This window comes from Xyrauchen texanus, chromosome 30 (assembly GCF_025860055.1).
Source record: "Xyrauchen texanus isolate HMW12.3.18 chromosome 30, RBS_HiC_50CHRs, whole genome shotgun sequence".
In the NCBI taxonomy this organism is placed as follows: Eukaryota; Metazoa; Chordata; class Actinopteri; order Cypriniformes; family Catostomidae; genus Xyrauchen; species Xyrauchen texanus.
The window spans coordinates 26,114,297-26,129,200 of NC_068305.1; the positions used below are offsets into that span (position 1 = coordinate 26,114,297).

The 14,904-nt window shown below is 46.2% G+C and overlaps 2 protein-coding genes across 2 annotated transcripts; both read right to left on the reverse strand.

Annotated features, from left to right (window-relative positions):
* Positions 1-1,201, reverse strand: LOC127624197 (gremlin-1-like). The gene is made up of 2 exons (XM_052098915.1): positions 1,057-1,201; positions 1-526 (listed from the first exon to the last, which is right to left on the reverse strand). Exon 2 carries the CDS (start codon positions 523-525, stop codon positions 31-33), a length of 495 nt encoding a protein of 164 aa, XP_051954875.1. The 5' UTR covers position 526; positions 1,057-1,201; the 3' UTR covers positions 1-30.
* A 188-nt stretch (positions 1,202-1,389) lies between these two features.
* Positions 1,390-4,566, reverse strand: LOC127624367 (neuroendocrine protein 7B2-like). The gene is made up of 6 exons (XM_052099161.1): positions 4,408-4,566; positions 3,816-4,050; positions 2,608-2,757; positions 2,354-2,466; positions 1,884-1,937; positions 1,390-1,739 (listed from the first exon to the last, which is right to left on the reverse strand). Exons 2-6 carry the CDS (start codon positions 4,036-4,038, stop codon positions 1,623-1,625), a joined length of 657 nt encoding a protein of 218 aa, XP_051955121.1. The 5' UTR covers positions 4,039-4,050; positions 4,408-4,566; the 3' UTR covers positions 1,390-1,622.
* Positions 4,567-14,904: the final 10,338 nt, after the last annotated feature.

A 14,904-nucleotide genomic window follows, 5' to 3' on the forward strand; every position in this document is an offset into this window, starting at 1 on the left:
CACACAAGTAAAACAATGAACATCTGCGCATTAATCCAAGTCGACAGATGAACAGTGGCACTGCTTAATGCGCCGCACCCTCTTCTTCTTCTTGTGTGGAATCTGCCCGGGACACAAGAGAGTGTATGTAACAGACGTGAAAGTCTTCGGCTTGCACACGGAGCATGACTGGAAGACACTGTCCACTTGATTAACACGTCGAGGAATGTAAAAGGAGTTGCACTGTCCATAACAGAAGCTATTGGTAATGGCGAGCGGCTGGCACCCATCCTCGTTGATCGTCTGGTTGAGCAGCTGTGTTTTGCACCACTCGGGTTTCAGATAACGGCGCTTAGTTACGTGTAAAGCCTCTTGGCTGGAGTTCAGCACCTCATCCCCGACCGAAGGTGGTCCCGTTCCCCTGAAACTGCCCTGCAGTGACTGTTCTGAAATGGTGCCTTGAAATCCCCCGGTGCCCCTGCTCCTTGCTGGATTGCAGAGCAGCCACAAGACCACGACAGTGACAGTTAATGCGTCTTTAGTCATCCTTTGACATGAAAAAAAAGAGAAGTATAAGCTATAGGCTACATTATTTAAATAATTATTTATCAGTTGTTTTGATTTATAGGTTTTTAAAACATAGCTTAATAATTTTCCCATACAGAAATATCATGAAATGCATGTAAAACACATACAATGTGTATGCCCGTATGGTTTTCACTAATATAAAGTCACATACCTGAGCATTTATAATTCATAGATTTAAGCTATTTTAAAAGGTAAACTTATTCCATACAGAAATCTAATATATGGCAATACATTTTACACACATATACTCTATAAAATGTGTGTTCATGTATAGTTTAAAAAAAATCACATACTTGTACATATATGCCTCAAAATATTACAAAAATTGCCTTTTCATATATTTTCATAAACTATAATGGAATATGTAAATAAAGAAAATACATTTTACTCAAAATTCATGCATAATTTTAAGGAAATTTCAGGTGTGAAAATTAATATATAAACATTTTGCAAAACATACATAATTATTGAGCAGATTTGTAAAGTTACCTTAGATTAATAATAGTTTGTCCCTCTTCACATGGACTTCAGCTTCTCCACAAAGGTCTTTACATGCTACAACAAACTACGAAGAATATAGATTGACTCAAATGATCCAGATCTCAAAGTGTAGTCAAAATAAGGGATGGAAGTTCTGAATGCTGACATTTAAGAGACTGGTTCAGAATACAAGGGGCAGTCCACGCCTCCTCTGAACCTAAGATCGTTCACATCATTTTGGGGATGTCCCAGTGCCTCAAGAGGGTGAGGCCCTTCATAATAACTATGGATGCATATTGTGATATTGAAAATTGACTTTTGTAATTCTAACCAATGATACACAAAGTTAAAAACACATGCTTCAGTATATCTGCACATGAACATAATTTTATTTGATTAAATGTTATTACAATAAATTTTAAGCCAATGGAAATATCATTCATGTTACAAACACCCTTTTCTTCCATTTCCATAATATGATTAATTTGAATATCACACACAATTTAATGCTTTAACGTTACTGTGATACTGATAAGTCATTTTTATTATACAGATATTAAAGAGCAACATGATGTTCAGGTCTTGATATTGCTTGTAGCATTTTCAACCTCATCTTCCTCTGGGAAATGTGGCACTGATTTCTTGGCCACTACATTATCCAGCCTCTGTCCCATCAGATAGGGATTTGCACTCTGAAACACAGTCAGCGAGAGGTCTTGTGACATTCTGACTTAAAATAAAAGCGGAGTATGTAACAGTGGTCCATCTTATAATTCTTGTGCCGAGCCACCCCAAAAGGCACTGAAAATATTTATTTTGTCTTGTTCATTACATACCCTTTTTCTTCTTTCTGGCCCAGCTTTCAGTTTTTCATACAACAGTCCTTTATTCTGTAAGAGTAAAAATAAACCTGTAGTCAAGCCCTTTACAAACCTGTTTTACTGAATGTATTTACACATCTGTACTTTAAATAAACAGCTCCATAGACAAAGAGATAACTGCATAAGTAAACTACCCATTACAGCACTAACACACATTTTCAGAGAGCATATTTTGTTGTTCCAATTAATTTTAATTTATTATTAATACAGGTTAGAATCTTACATGATGTAAGAGAAAGACTGGATACTGAAAGTTACTTGACAGATCAAAGAAGATTGTCCAACCTTTAAGTAAATTAAACTAACTTAGCATTATTCATTTACCAAACAATTTATTTCAATTTAATTTAATAGAAAAGCAGGATTTATTTAATCCAATCTGAGTAAGCCTCCAGTCTGTTTCAAGGTGCCATGTGTGAACTCACCCACTTTGCTAGTGCAGGGTAGTCATGCTCGAGGTCAAAATGGTGCTGCTGTTTCTGGAATTCTCTACTAAATTCTGCAGTGTCTGGAGTGTTCTCTAAACATTCATCAGCAGCTATGAAAACATTATCACATTTTTGTGCAAATGTTAAACAAGACTTTTTAGGCTCAACAGTTCTTTCTTGGTTTATATTTGATAGATTTGATCAGAATAAATGATTGCATGATTCTGCTAGCTGCACTATGAACTGCATACCAGTCTTTCCAAGGGGGCAAGGATTGGGAGGGTCGGGGTACCCATGGTCCTCACTGAAGTCTTTGGGAACATTGTTCCCAGTTAACTCTGCAACAATGTTGGGGATGTTCCCATAAGGTCCGAGATGCTGGAGTCCCTCGTGGGCACCACCTAGTGGGAAAATTGCAAAAAAACTAAAGGAAATGTCAAGGCAATTCCATTATGAGGAGTTTTATATCAAGGCCAGCCATTAAAGGGATAATTTAACCAAAAATGAGAATTCTCTCATCATTTAGTCACCCTCATGTCATCCAAGATGTGTGTCTTTCTTTCTTCTGATGAACTCATACAATGATCTTTAGAAGAATATCTCAGCTCTGTAGGTCTATGAAATGCAAGTGAGTGGTGAGCAGAACTTTGAAGCTCCAAAAAGCAAATAAAGGCAGCATAACAGTAATCCATATGACTGCAGTGGTGAAATCCATATACTCTGAAGTGATATGATAGTTGCATTCGCATTCTTCTGGCATATTGTCACCTACTTGGCTGTTGTACATGCAAGAATTATCCCTCCATTTATCTTTCTCCCTGCCCATAGGTGCCGATATGTACAAAAAATGTGAACTGGCAAAAAACAGAAGTACTACTCAGTCCACATGTGAATGCATAGGAGGGCTGGAGAAAGTGTAGGATTATAATAAAAAAGGAACTTAAGTCTTTTTTTCACTCACACCTATCATATCGCTTCTGATGACATGGATTTAACCACTGGAGTCGTATGGATTACATTTAATGCTGCCTTTATATGCTTTATAGACATTCAAAGTTTTGGTCACCATTCACTTGCATTGTATGGACCTTCAGAGCTAAGATATTTTTTTCTAAAACTCTTTGTTTTTGTTCAGCAGATGATATGTCAAACACATCTGGGAAGGCATGAGGGTGAGTAAATGATGAGAGAATTTTCATTTTTGGGTGAGCTATCCCTTTAACTCATTAAGGATAACACATAATTTGACCAGTTCTTGAAGTATTAGATGTAGGCCTACAGGTCTCTGATGGATAGGTAAGTAGACAATTGCAGGACGAATATAGCTGTATAACATTGATCAATTATGTAAATAATCACTGGGCACAGATGATACAGTATATCACAAAAACATCGTGTGCTACAGTAATTGATAAAACAATAGTTACTTATTATATTTGTTTTACTCAAAATCTCTTACCCTGGATACTGAGAGGACCCACTATGTTGGTGGCCTGGTGCGCGGGATCCTCCACCCTGGGCCGAGCGATACCAAGCTGCTCCATCACGCCGTGAAGCAGGCGCTGGATATCAGCCTCCGATACCTGATCCACCGTGCGTGGACTGCGGCCAAAGACGACGGCCATCAAGCTTATCGTAACACTCAAAAGAACCGTGAGTGTCATTTTCGGAGCCGAGCCCATCGCTGACGTTCACTACACCGACAATAAAAAGAACATGCAGTGTAAATAATGGGTGCACGCGTTTTACACGCAAACCACATTAAAGAAATTGCACTACAAATAATGTGGGTTGTAAATCAGTTATAATATGCATCCTGAAGTATAGGCTACTTTGGAGATTATTGGATCATTGAGCAATTGACTGCTCGAATTGAAAATCATATCCTTGCGTACTGTACGTAACTAGTAAACAGGCGTGATAAAAACAGGCCATTAAATGAGCACATTAAGAAAAACATCGTAATTCGCATTTCTGCTAAGTTAAAAACAGTACGTTATGGTATATGGACTAAATGAAATAGCTAAGCAAATGTAAAAAGCTGAACATACCATGTAATATTGAGAAAGGTTGTCAGGCTCAACAGAGATGCATGTTTCCTCCACGCTTCATTTGCTCTATTGCCAAGCAGCGCATCAACATCCACAAATGACCATTGGCTTACGTGCAGTGACTAGTACACAACGTCTTACAAACATCCCAGTGTATTCTGTGAAGCAGTTATTATATTGTGGCGTCAATAAACGTATTTCATTTCTAAATGTATTCTAGTCATAGCTTTCAATAAATAAATAAATAATCACTTGTTTGACGAACATATAGCCTATGCAAAATTATAATTCATATATTTGGGCGTATATGTACATATTTAAATTCCACAATTATTTCGGAAATTATACAGTATGTTACATACAGTATCTGAAAATATATGTTGATATATTTCATATGAAATATTTTGCATTGGTAAAATGTACATGTGACTTTTATATATCAGTGAAAACCATAGGCCTTCATGAACATACACACTAAAAATAATAATAATAATATATATATATATATATATATATATATATATATATATATATATATATATATATATTAAGATTCACACATTCCGATTTAATTACAAAATACCATCAAATTGAACTGTGTAATGTTTAACAAAACTAAATAAATACATCTTAAATTATTTAATAGTATTACTCAGTTCAATTTGATGCAATTTGTTATGAAATAATATATATATATATATATATATATATATATATATATATATATATATATATATATATATATATATATATATATATATATATATTATTATTATTATTATTATTATTATTATTTTAATATGTTATCTGTTTACATTGCCTATGTGTCATTATTGTAACGGTTACCCTGTCTTGTTTCTGTCACGGTATTTAAATCCTATGTCTCTTCCTTGTCTCGTGCCTTGTTCATATTGTGTGTGTGTGTGTGTGTGCGTGAATGTGTGGGCGTGTTGCTTGTTAACGTGATTAGCGCTCTGCCGCAATCACTCCTCTTACCAGCTGTTACTCATTCCCATTCCCTTTAAATTCTCACCACTCTCTCATCTCCTTGTCAGATCGTTGTTTGTGATGTTCAGTGTTGTTCTCCACTCTGAAGTTCCAGTCCAGTTCTCTCGTTGTTCCTGTTCCTGTTCCTGTTCCTGTTCCTGTTCCTGTTCCTGTTCCTGTTCCTGTTCCTGTTCCTGTTCCTGTTCCTGTTCCTGTTTCATGTTCTGTTGCTGTTTCCCGGATTCGTTGTGTCCGTTCTACACTTCTCATCACTCTTCTCACCACGATCACCTGATCATTGGAGACTCTGCGCCACTAGACCATTACCCCGGACTTTTCCCAATCTTCACATTTTGCTGTTAATAAACCAACTGTCACTTGCAACTTGCTTCCTAGTTTCATTCCGTTACAGAACGATCTGACCACAAGATGGAAGCAGCAAGTAACAGTTCAGACAGCCTAGAAGAATTCGTGATGAACAGCAGATTTCGTATGGAGAACCAAGAGAAGAATCTCAATGACACGGCTCGCGCTGTCCAGGCTCTAGTTGCGCAGGTGTCCGGACTCACCCAGCAAATTCAACTTCTGCGAGCTCCCACTGCGCCACCCGCACCGCTGATTCCTCAACCACCACTAGCGGCCCCCTCCCAGTCGGAGCCCCGCCTACCGGTTCCAGAGTTATATTCAGGTGAACCTAATTTTTGCCGAGCTTTTCTAACACGATGCTCAATGCATTTTTCTCTACAGCCCAGGACATTCTGTGATGAAAGAACCAAGGTCGCCTTTGTTCTGACGTGGATTTCAGTACCTGGTGGACTGGGAAGGTTACGGTCCAGAGGAGAGAAGTTGGGTACCGGCCAGAGACATTCTGGATCACTCCCTTATCGATGACTACAATCGGCAGGTAAGGGAGCCTGGGAACGCCAGGAGGCGTTCCTAGGGGGAGGGGTACTGTCACAGTATTTAAATCCTATGTCTCTTCCTTGTCTCGTGCCTTGTTCATATTGTGTGTGTGTGTGTGTGCGTGAATGTGTGGGCGTGTTGCTTGTTACCGTGATTAGCGCTCTGCCGCAATCACTCCTCTTACCAGCTGTTACTCATTCCCTTTAAATTCTCACCACTCTCTCATCTCCTTGTCAGATCGTTGTTTGTGATGTCCAGTGTTGTTCTCCACTCTGAAGTTCCAGTCCAGTTCTCTCGTTGTTCCTGTTTCATGTTCTGTTGCTGTTTCCCGGATTCGTCGTGTCCGTTCTACACTTCTCATCACTCTTCTCACCACGATCACCTGACCATTGGAGACTCTGCGCCACTAGACCATTACCCCAGACTTTTCCCAATCTTCACATTTTGCTGTTAATAAACCAACTGTCACTTGCAACTTGCTTCCTAGTTTCATTCCGTTACAGTTTCACTGTTCCCTTTTGTTTGCCATTTTTGTCACTTTTTGCATTCCTTAGTTTTCACTTTTGTCCCTTGTGTAACTCCATAGTCTCTTTGTTAGCGTTCGTGTTTTCTGTCATTGTTTTCACCTGTCCTCATTAGTTTGCCTTTTGCTTCTGTTAATCACCTTGTTATCTAGTTTGAGTTCTGTTTGTTCATTGGCCCCTTTGTCCTCTGTCTACGTATTTAAACCCTGTCTGTTTGTTCAGTTGCTGTCGATCGTTGAATGTTGTTGTTAGCCTGGTATGTGTTCCCTGCCCGTGTTTTCTAGTTTTATGTTTTATTTCCCCATTGAGGTTTTTTCCTTTGTTCCCGTGTTTTGTGTACCCGCCTTGTTTATTTTTCTAATAAAGTTTAAACTGCTTTTGGATCCGCATCTCCTCGTCTGCTTCGCTGCCTCCATTCATAACAGAACAAACGACCACCATGGATCCAGCGGTTTTACGAGCAAGCTGCCGTCTGCTCCGCCTCATGCAGGGAAACCATCCAGTGGAGGACCACATCCACGATTTCCTTGCGAGTGCCACCGACTTCCCTGACTCCGCCCTAGTGGCGTTTTTTTTTGGCTAACCTGAATTGTGTGCTCCAGGAGCGGTTACCACCGACGCACGGCTTGACGCTCCACGAGTTCATCAAGGAGACTCTGCTGGTCTGCGCGTCGCCATTAACTGTGGGCGCCATCGAGGAGAACTCTGCCACTCCTCCCACAGTAATAACCCTCCACTCGCTGCGTGGTTCGTCCCTTCACGCCTGCCTTGGTCAGTGAGCCTGCACGGTCCAGTTCGTCTGCCCGGTGGAGGAGGAGAAGAGGAAAGGCTTCTGCTCCCCAGTCTCCGCCTGCCACGGCCAGCGAGCCAGAGCCCTCGCTTGCCCCGGTCTGCGAGCCAGAGCCCTCGCTTGCCCCGGTCTGCGAGCCAGAGCCCTCGCTTGCCCCGGTCTGCGAACCCAAGCCAGCGCATACCACAGTCAGTGAGCCAGTGCCTGTCGCCTCGGTCGTCCCTGAGCCAGCGCCTGTCGCCTCGACCGTCCCTGAGCCAGCGCCTGTAGCCTCGACCGTTCCCGGGCCAATGCCAATAGCCAGGACTGACCAAAAGCCAGCGCCAATGGTCATGCCCGTCCTAGAGCCTGCGCCCCTCGAGCCGTCCGTGCTTTCCAGAGCTCCGCCTTCCGTGCTTTCCAGAGCTCCGCCTTCCGTGCTTTCCAGAGCTCCGCCTTCCGACCTTCCCAAAGCTCCACCTTCCGAGCTTCCCAGAGCTCCGCCTTCCGAGCCAGGGCTCTGCCTCTCAAGTCTCCCGAGCCTCCCAGGGCTCCTCCCAGGGCTCCTCTCGAGCCTCCCAGGGCTCCAGCCCTCAAATCTCTTGAGCCTTCCAGGGCTCCGCCTCGCAAGCCTCTCGAGCCTTCCAGGGCTCCGCCTCTCAAGTCTCCCGAGCCACCCAGGGCTCCTCCTCCCAAGCCTCCTAGGGTTCCGCCTCCCAGGTCTCCATCTCTCAAGTCTCTCGAGTCTGCCAGGGCTCCTCCTCCCGAGATTCCCAGGGCTCCGCCTCTCGAACCTCCCTCTGCTCTGCCTCCTGAGCCTCCCACGGCTCCGCCCCCTGAGCCTCCCGAGCTTTCCATGGTTCCTCCTCCCTCGGCTCTGCCTCCTGAGCCTCCCACGGCTCCGCCCCCTGAGGCCTCTGAAACTCCAGAGCCTCCCACGGCTCCGCCTCCCGAGCCTCCCACGGCTCCGCCTCCTGAGCCTCCCGCGGCTCTGCCTCCCGAGCCTCCTGCGGCTCCGCCTCCTACGGCTCCACCGCCAGAGCCTTCCAGGTCACCGCCTCTAGGGCCTCCTCCCAGGGGTCCTGACCCTGTTCCCGTCCTGTGGCCTCCTCCCAGGCCTCCTGACCCAGTCCCTGTCCTGTGGCCTCCTCCTGACCCTGTTTCCGTCCTGTGGCCTCCTCCCAGGCCTCCTGACCCAGTCCCTGTCCTGTGGCCTCCTCCCAGGCCTCCTGACCCTGTCCCTGTCCTGTGGCTTCCTCCCAGGCCTCCTGACCCTGTCCCTGTCCTGTGGCCTCCTCCCAGGCCTCCTGACCCTCTTCCCGTCCTGTGGCCTCCTCCCAGGCCTCCTCACCCGGTCCCTGTCCTGTGGCCTCCCCCCAGGCCTCCTGACCCGGTCCCTGTCCTGTGGCCTCTTCCCAGGCCCCCTGACCCAGTCCCTGTCCAGTGGCCTCCTCCCAGGTTCCCCAAACCTGTCCTTGCCCGGTGGCCAGCTCCCAGACCACCTGAACCTGTCCTTGCCCTCTGTGCCCCCTTGGACTTCCTGCCTGCCCTCTGTGCCCCCTGGACTGCCTGTCTGCCCCTTGTTGCCCCCTGGACTGCCTGTCTGCCCCTTGTTGCCCCCTGGACTGCCTGTCTGCCCTTTGTGCCCCCAGTCATTGGTCATTTGTTCTTCCTGTTTTTTGTTTTGTTCTGTTGATCGTCTGGAATCCGATCCTTGAGGGGGGCTATGTAACGGTTACCCTGTCTTGTTTCACTGTTCCCTTTTGTTTGCCATTTTTGTCACTTTTTGCATTCCTTAGTTTTCACTTTTGTCCCTTGTGTAACTCCATAGTCTCTTTGTTAGCGTTCGTGTTTTCTGTCATTGTTTTCACCTGTCCTCATTAGTTTGCCTTTTGCTTCTGTTAATCACCTTGTTATCTAGTTTGAGTTCTGTTTGTTCATTGGCCCCTTTGTCCTCTGTCTATGTATTTAAACCCTGTCTGTTTGTTCAGTTGCTGTCGATCGTTGAATGTTGTTGTTAGCCTGGTATGTGTTCCCTGTCCGTGTTTTCTAGTTCCCTATCGAGAGGTCTCTCCTATTGTGTAAGTAGCTTACGCTATGGGAAAACTCATATTGAGCTGAAATATTGAAGTCTTTATGTAAAACGCATTGCAGCTGCACAGCAGACAGTAATGAGCGAGGCAGCTCGGTCATTGGCTGTGCTGCGGCAACTGCTCGAACCAATGACGGGGCGACTCTGAACGCGCGACCAATGAGCGCGCGCCTCGCGTTCGCGCGCTCAGAGCCTGCCGAATTTAGCATAGCCAGGCTATATAATGGGCACCCCGTTATACGAGTTCCTTTAGATTTAATCTCCTTCAGCGAAGACCTCCTCTTCGCTGGATCCTCCCGATTGTTGGAGTCTTTCACCTGCCCTTGACAAGCCTACAGCAGGACTGCTACGAGGACGCTGGCGCCTTCAGCCGCCTTCGAAGCCTTCTGCTACGCCATCCAGCGCGCATCACTATATCCTTTTTACTAAGCTACTTTGCAAGTGTTCGCCTTTGCGACACTTTTTGTATTTAGTAAAAGAGCAAATTCGAGGCGTTGTTCCAAATGCCTTCGACCTGCGCCTCATGCAGAGGCCTTCTTCCTGACAGGGAGCATCACATTATCTGCACTCGCTGCCTGGGAACTGACCACGCAGAAGCTGCTTTCACTCGAGGCAGATGCCCCGAATGTGACTCCCTGGGCCTCAACGAGCAGCGCTCAGCCGCCGCCTTCGCCGCGAACGAGCCTGCTACCACCGTGCTGCCGTCCCCTCTGTTCGAGCCGCGCAAGAAAAAAGCGCCGCTCACGGAGGCCGCCAGAGCACGCGGACTTCAGTGACGTCACGCCGGGCCAGTCCCCGCATGCTTCACCACCACCCGAGAACTCCCCGCCGCCAGTCCAATTCACGCAGACGGACCAGCACCCCTCCAATAGAGCGGTGGGTCTCATCTCGTTCGGCGCGCCAGGGGACGACGGTGAAAAGGATGACAGCCTTTCCAATTGGCGCTGCATCCGACGACTGGCCGGGCTCGGCCTTCGACCCTGCGCCGTCGACATTAGCGGACAAGAGCACAGGCACCAGCACGGTAAGAGAGTTAGCTGAACGCTTCACTGCAGCGAGCAAAACGTGTAAAACATTACCCAGTCCCCTTACAGGCGGCTGGAAATGTCTGTACAGCAGTCAATGGGCCAGTCACAGAACTCGCTCACCTGCAATCAAATGCCGTTTTAACGGCAACACACAGAAATCACAAGAGTCATTTTCTGCCTGTGTCACTAAGGGGTCACGTGTCCACAATAAAGTGCGCACTCCCACATATCAATACTGTCCAAACAGTGCCGAATACTTTCCCAGCTCGAGCTGGACGCCCCATAAATTTAGATCGTGTGCCTATTGTCATGTATGCACCACTACACACAAGCACTGTTCCCACAGTTATAAACACTTCCCCAGTAAAAGCGGGGAAATACTATAAATGTAGCGCGCGTGCCTGCTGTCCTGCACGCACCCCTACACACAAATACTGTATGCATGGCCAAAAACCCCGCCGCTAGCGGGAGGCTTTATGGAAGTGGCGCGCGTGCCTATTACAATGTATGCACCCCCACCTGTAAACACTGTCTGTACAGTTTCAAACATTTCTCCAGCTCACGATGCGAGCATTACGGAGATAGCGTGCGTGCCTGTAAGCTCACACGCACCCCTACACTCGGCACTCAACACGGCTGCTCAGCGCGCACCTGCGCCTCTGGTAGCTGTAAACTCAGTGTTAGCACAAGGCAATTTGCCGGTGGGGCCCATACGTCACTGCGATACGCCCCCAGCCAACATTCAGCCCATATCTGTGCGAGCAAAAGCCTGGGAAAAATCCCGACATGCCAAAATGGGTTTTGAACATAATAAAACACGGTTACTCACTTCAATTCGCTCGCGAGACCACCCTGCTTTTCAGCGGTGGTCGAGACGAAAGTGAGGAAAGATGTGTCACATGTTCTACGCACCGAGGTGCTCGAACTGATAGAGAAGGGCTTATAGAACTGTTCCTCCCTCTATGAGTGAGGCGGGTTTGTACAGCCGCTATTTTCTCGTCCGAAAAGGACGGTGGCCTCCGCCCCATCCTAGATCTCAGACATCTGAACAAAGCTTTTATGATTCAGCTCGTTCAGAATGTTAACAACCAAACATATCCTCGCGCAAGTTCGCCCGGGGTTGGTTTCTATCAGTGGATTTGAAAGACGCTTACTTTCACATTCGATAGCGCCTCATCACAGGCCTTTTCTGAGATTCGCTTCGAGGGACAGTCATACCAGTACACAGTACTACCATTCGACCTATCATTGGCCCCCGTACATTCACTGAAATGTATGGACGCTGCACTTTCCCCTGAGACAGCGGGAGTGTGAATACTGAATTACCTCGACGATTGGCTAATCATAGCACAATCAGAGGGTCAGTTAACGACGCACAGATCTTGGATTATCAGCCATCTAGAATGCCTGGGTCTGAGAATCAATTTTGCAAAGAGCGTGCTATCCCCAGCCAGAATTTCTCTTCTGGGAATAGTGCTAGACTCAGTGCAGATGACAGCACGCCTCTCATCAGAGCTGCGCTCTCTATTCGACGCCTTGCAACATCATTCAGAAAGGGCGCGCCCGTCAAACGATTTCAAAGAATGCTCGGTCTCATGGCCTCGGCATCAGCTGTACTCCAGCTAGGATTGTTGCACATGCGTCCTCTCCAGTGCTGGCTCAAGAGCCGTGTCCCCACTCACGCGTGGCGCTCGGGCCACTTTTTGATCAGAGCGAATCACGGCTGTATAAAAGCCCTGACGCCCTGGAAAGCCATCAACTGGTATCAAACTGGCGTGAGTCTGGCCGTGAACACGTGGAGAAAAATGATCACGACAGATGCCTCCAAAATAGGATGGGGGGCCCTTTACGAGGGCAGGCCTGTCTCCGGCTTTTGGTCAAACCCGGAAAGCCTACATATAAACTGTCTGGAAATGAAGGCGGTCGCCTTGGCTCTCAGAGCCCTGCTTCCGTACCTGAAAAACGAACATGTCCTGGTCCGAACGGACAACATGACGGTAGTTTCGTACATAAATCGCCAGGGTGGACTTAGGTTGAGCTCCCTGCACTCTATGGAGGGCCCTCCATGCATGGCCCCTCAACGGGTTCCCGAGAACCTCCCCAGTGGAGTTTTGAGAACCATCACTGAGGCGCGAGCACCCTCTACGAGGCGCTTATATGCCCAAAATTGGAAAGTGTTCAGTGACTGGTGTGATACCAAGAGCTTGAACCCCAAATCGTGTGAGATACCAAGTGTACTCGCCTGGAATTTGGACCTAACGACTGCAGAGTTGTCCTTAGGCCAAAGCACGGGTATATTCCTAAAGTGCTCTCCACACCCTTCAGAGCACAGGTGATATCTCTGGCAGCGCTATCGTCCCCAGCAGACGACAGCGACGCTAATTTACTCTGCCCCGTCAGGGCGCTCAGTGTATATTTGGAACGTTCTGCCCTGTTCAGACAGACGGAACAATTATTCGTATGCTTTCGGCCGCACTAAAGGTCTCGCAGTCTCAAAGCAAAGAATATTGCGCTGGATAGTGGATGCTATAGCGCTAGCTTATGAAGCCAAGGGCCTTCAATGCCCCTTAGGCGTCAGAGCTCACTCTACGAGGAGCATGGCCTCCTCGTGGGCTTGGTCGAGTGGGATACCCATTTAAGATATTTGTGCTGCGGCGGGCTGGGCCTCGCCTTCGACATTTATCAGGTTTTATAACCTACAGGTCCCCTCATTGCATTCCAACATTCTATCAGCCTGACTGTAGAATGGACTGGAGTATGTATATACTGAGCATTATCTCCTCCCTTATAAGGTCCGTCTCTGACTGACTTAAAGGATTTTTATGCATATCAGCACATAGAAAACTCAGTACATAAGATATGTGCTTGTGTTTGTACTATGAGCGCCCACCATGGACCACCTTGGAAGGGCTCTATACTATCCCATTATGTAGCTCGCCGTTGGCCGGCTCGTGGAATAATCACTTTGCTTTAAGGCTCAGGCATCTGCCTCTGGCTTTATAGAGCGAAGTCAGCACGCCACGGCGTTTTACATGGTGTTCCCATAGCGTAAGCTACTTACGCTAATAGGAGAGACCTCTCGATAGGGAACCACTCGGTTACTAACGTAACCTCGGTTCCCTGAGAGGAGGGAACGAGTATTGCGTAAGCTGCCATGCTTGTGCTTGGTCAGTTCGCTTCAGTCGATTAAACCTAAAGAAACTCGTATGACGGGGTGCCCATTATATAGCCTGGCTATGCTAAATTCGGCGGGCTCTGAGCGCGTGAACGTGAGGCGCGTGGCCATTGGTCGCGCGTTCAGAGTCGCCCCGTCATTGGTTCGAGCAGTTGCCGCAGCACAGCCAATGACCGAGCTGCCTCGCTCACTACTGTCTGCTGTGCAGCTGCAATGCGTTTTACATAAAGACTTCAATATTTCTCGAGAAACGGAGTTTTCCCATAGCGTAAGCTACTTACGCAATACTCGTTCCCTCCTCTCAGGGAACCGAGGTTACGTTAGTAACCGAGTCGTTTTATGTTTTATTTCCCCATTGAGGGTTTTTCCTTTGTTCCCGTGTTTTGTGTACCCGCCTTGTTTATTTTTCTAATAAAGTTTAAACTGCTTTTGGATCCGCATCTCCTCGTCTGCTTTGCTGCCTCCATTCATAACAATTATAGTCTGAGTCTGTCCATGTTATGCACCTGTCAGAAGAACACTTGCTATGGACAAAATTATAGCCTGTCCTATATCAAAAAAATGTAATTTTATGACAAATTAACAGCAAACAATTAATTTAGCTCCCTTTCTTTAGAAAACAAATACCAGCATAGCATAAATATTTAATTTTCAGCGGCAGTCTATTCTCTGGAACAGGCTCTGCATTGTCCTTTTATGCGTTATTCAGCTGAGAGTCCTATTATGGCAGATAAAGGAGACTGGGGCAAGTTGTCACACTTTTCACTCAAATGCATTATATATTTCTCTGCTTATATTTATTTATTTTTATGTAAATTTCTACATGCATGCTTTCAATTTTGGCTAAAAACAAAACTATTGATCATTTCCACTGTTTTGACAAGGAAAAAATAGTTGTCCTAAGAATACAGTTACATTTTTAAGTTTAGTACTTTTATAATTGGCCTTTGTCTCATATGATGTATGAAGTTTTATTTGTTTATGTTGATTATTAGATTTAAGTTTGAAGCAATAGGTGG

Coding starts and splice junctions, on each gene's coding strand:
- LOC127624197 (XM_052098915.1), bottom strand. CDS start 525: ATGACTAAAGACGCATTAACTGTCACTGTCGTGGTCTTGTGGCTGCTC.
- LOC127624367 (XM_052099161.1), bottom strand. CDS start 4,038: ATGGGCTCGGCTCCGAAAATGACACTCACGGTTCTTTTGAGTGTTACG. Junction 2,758..3,815: donor GGGTCCTCTCAGTATCCAGG/GTAAGAGATTTT, acceptor TTTTCCCACTAG/GTGGTGCCCACGAGGGACTC. Junction 2,467..2,607: donor TTGCCCCCTTGGAAAGACTG/GTATGCAGTTCA, acceptor ATGTTTTCATAG/CTGCTGATGAATGTTTAGAG.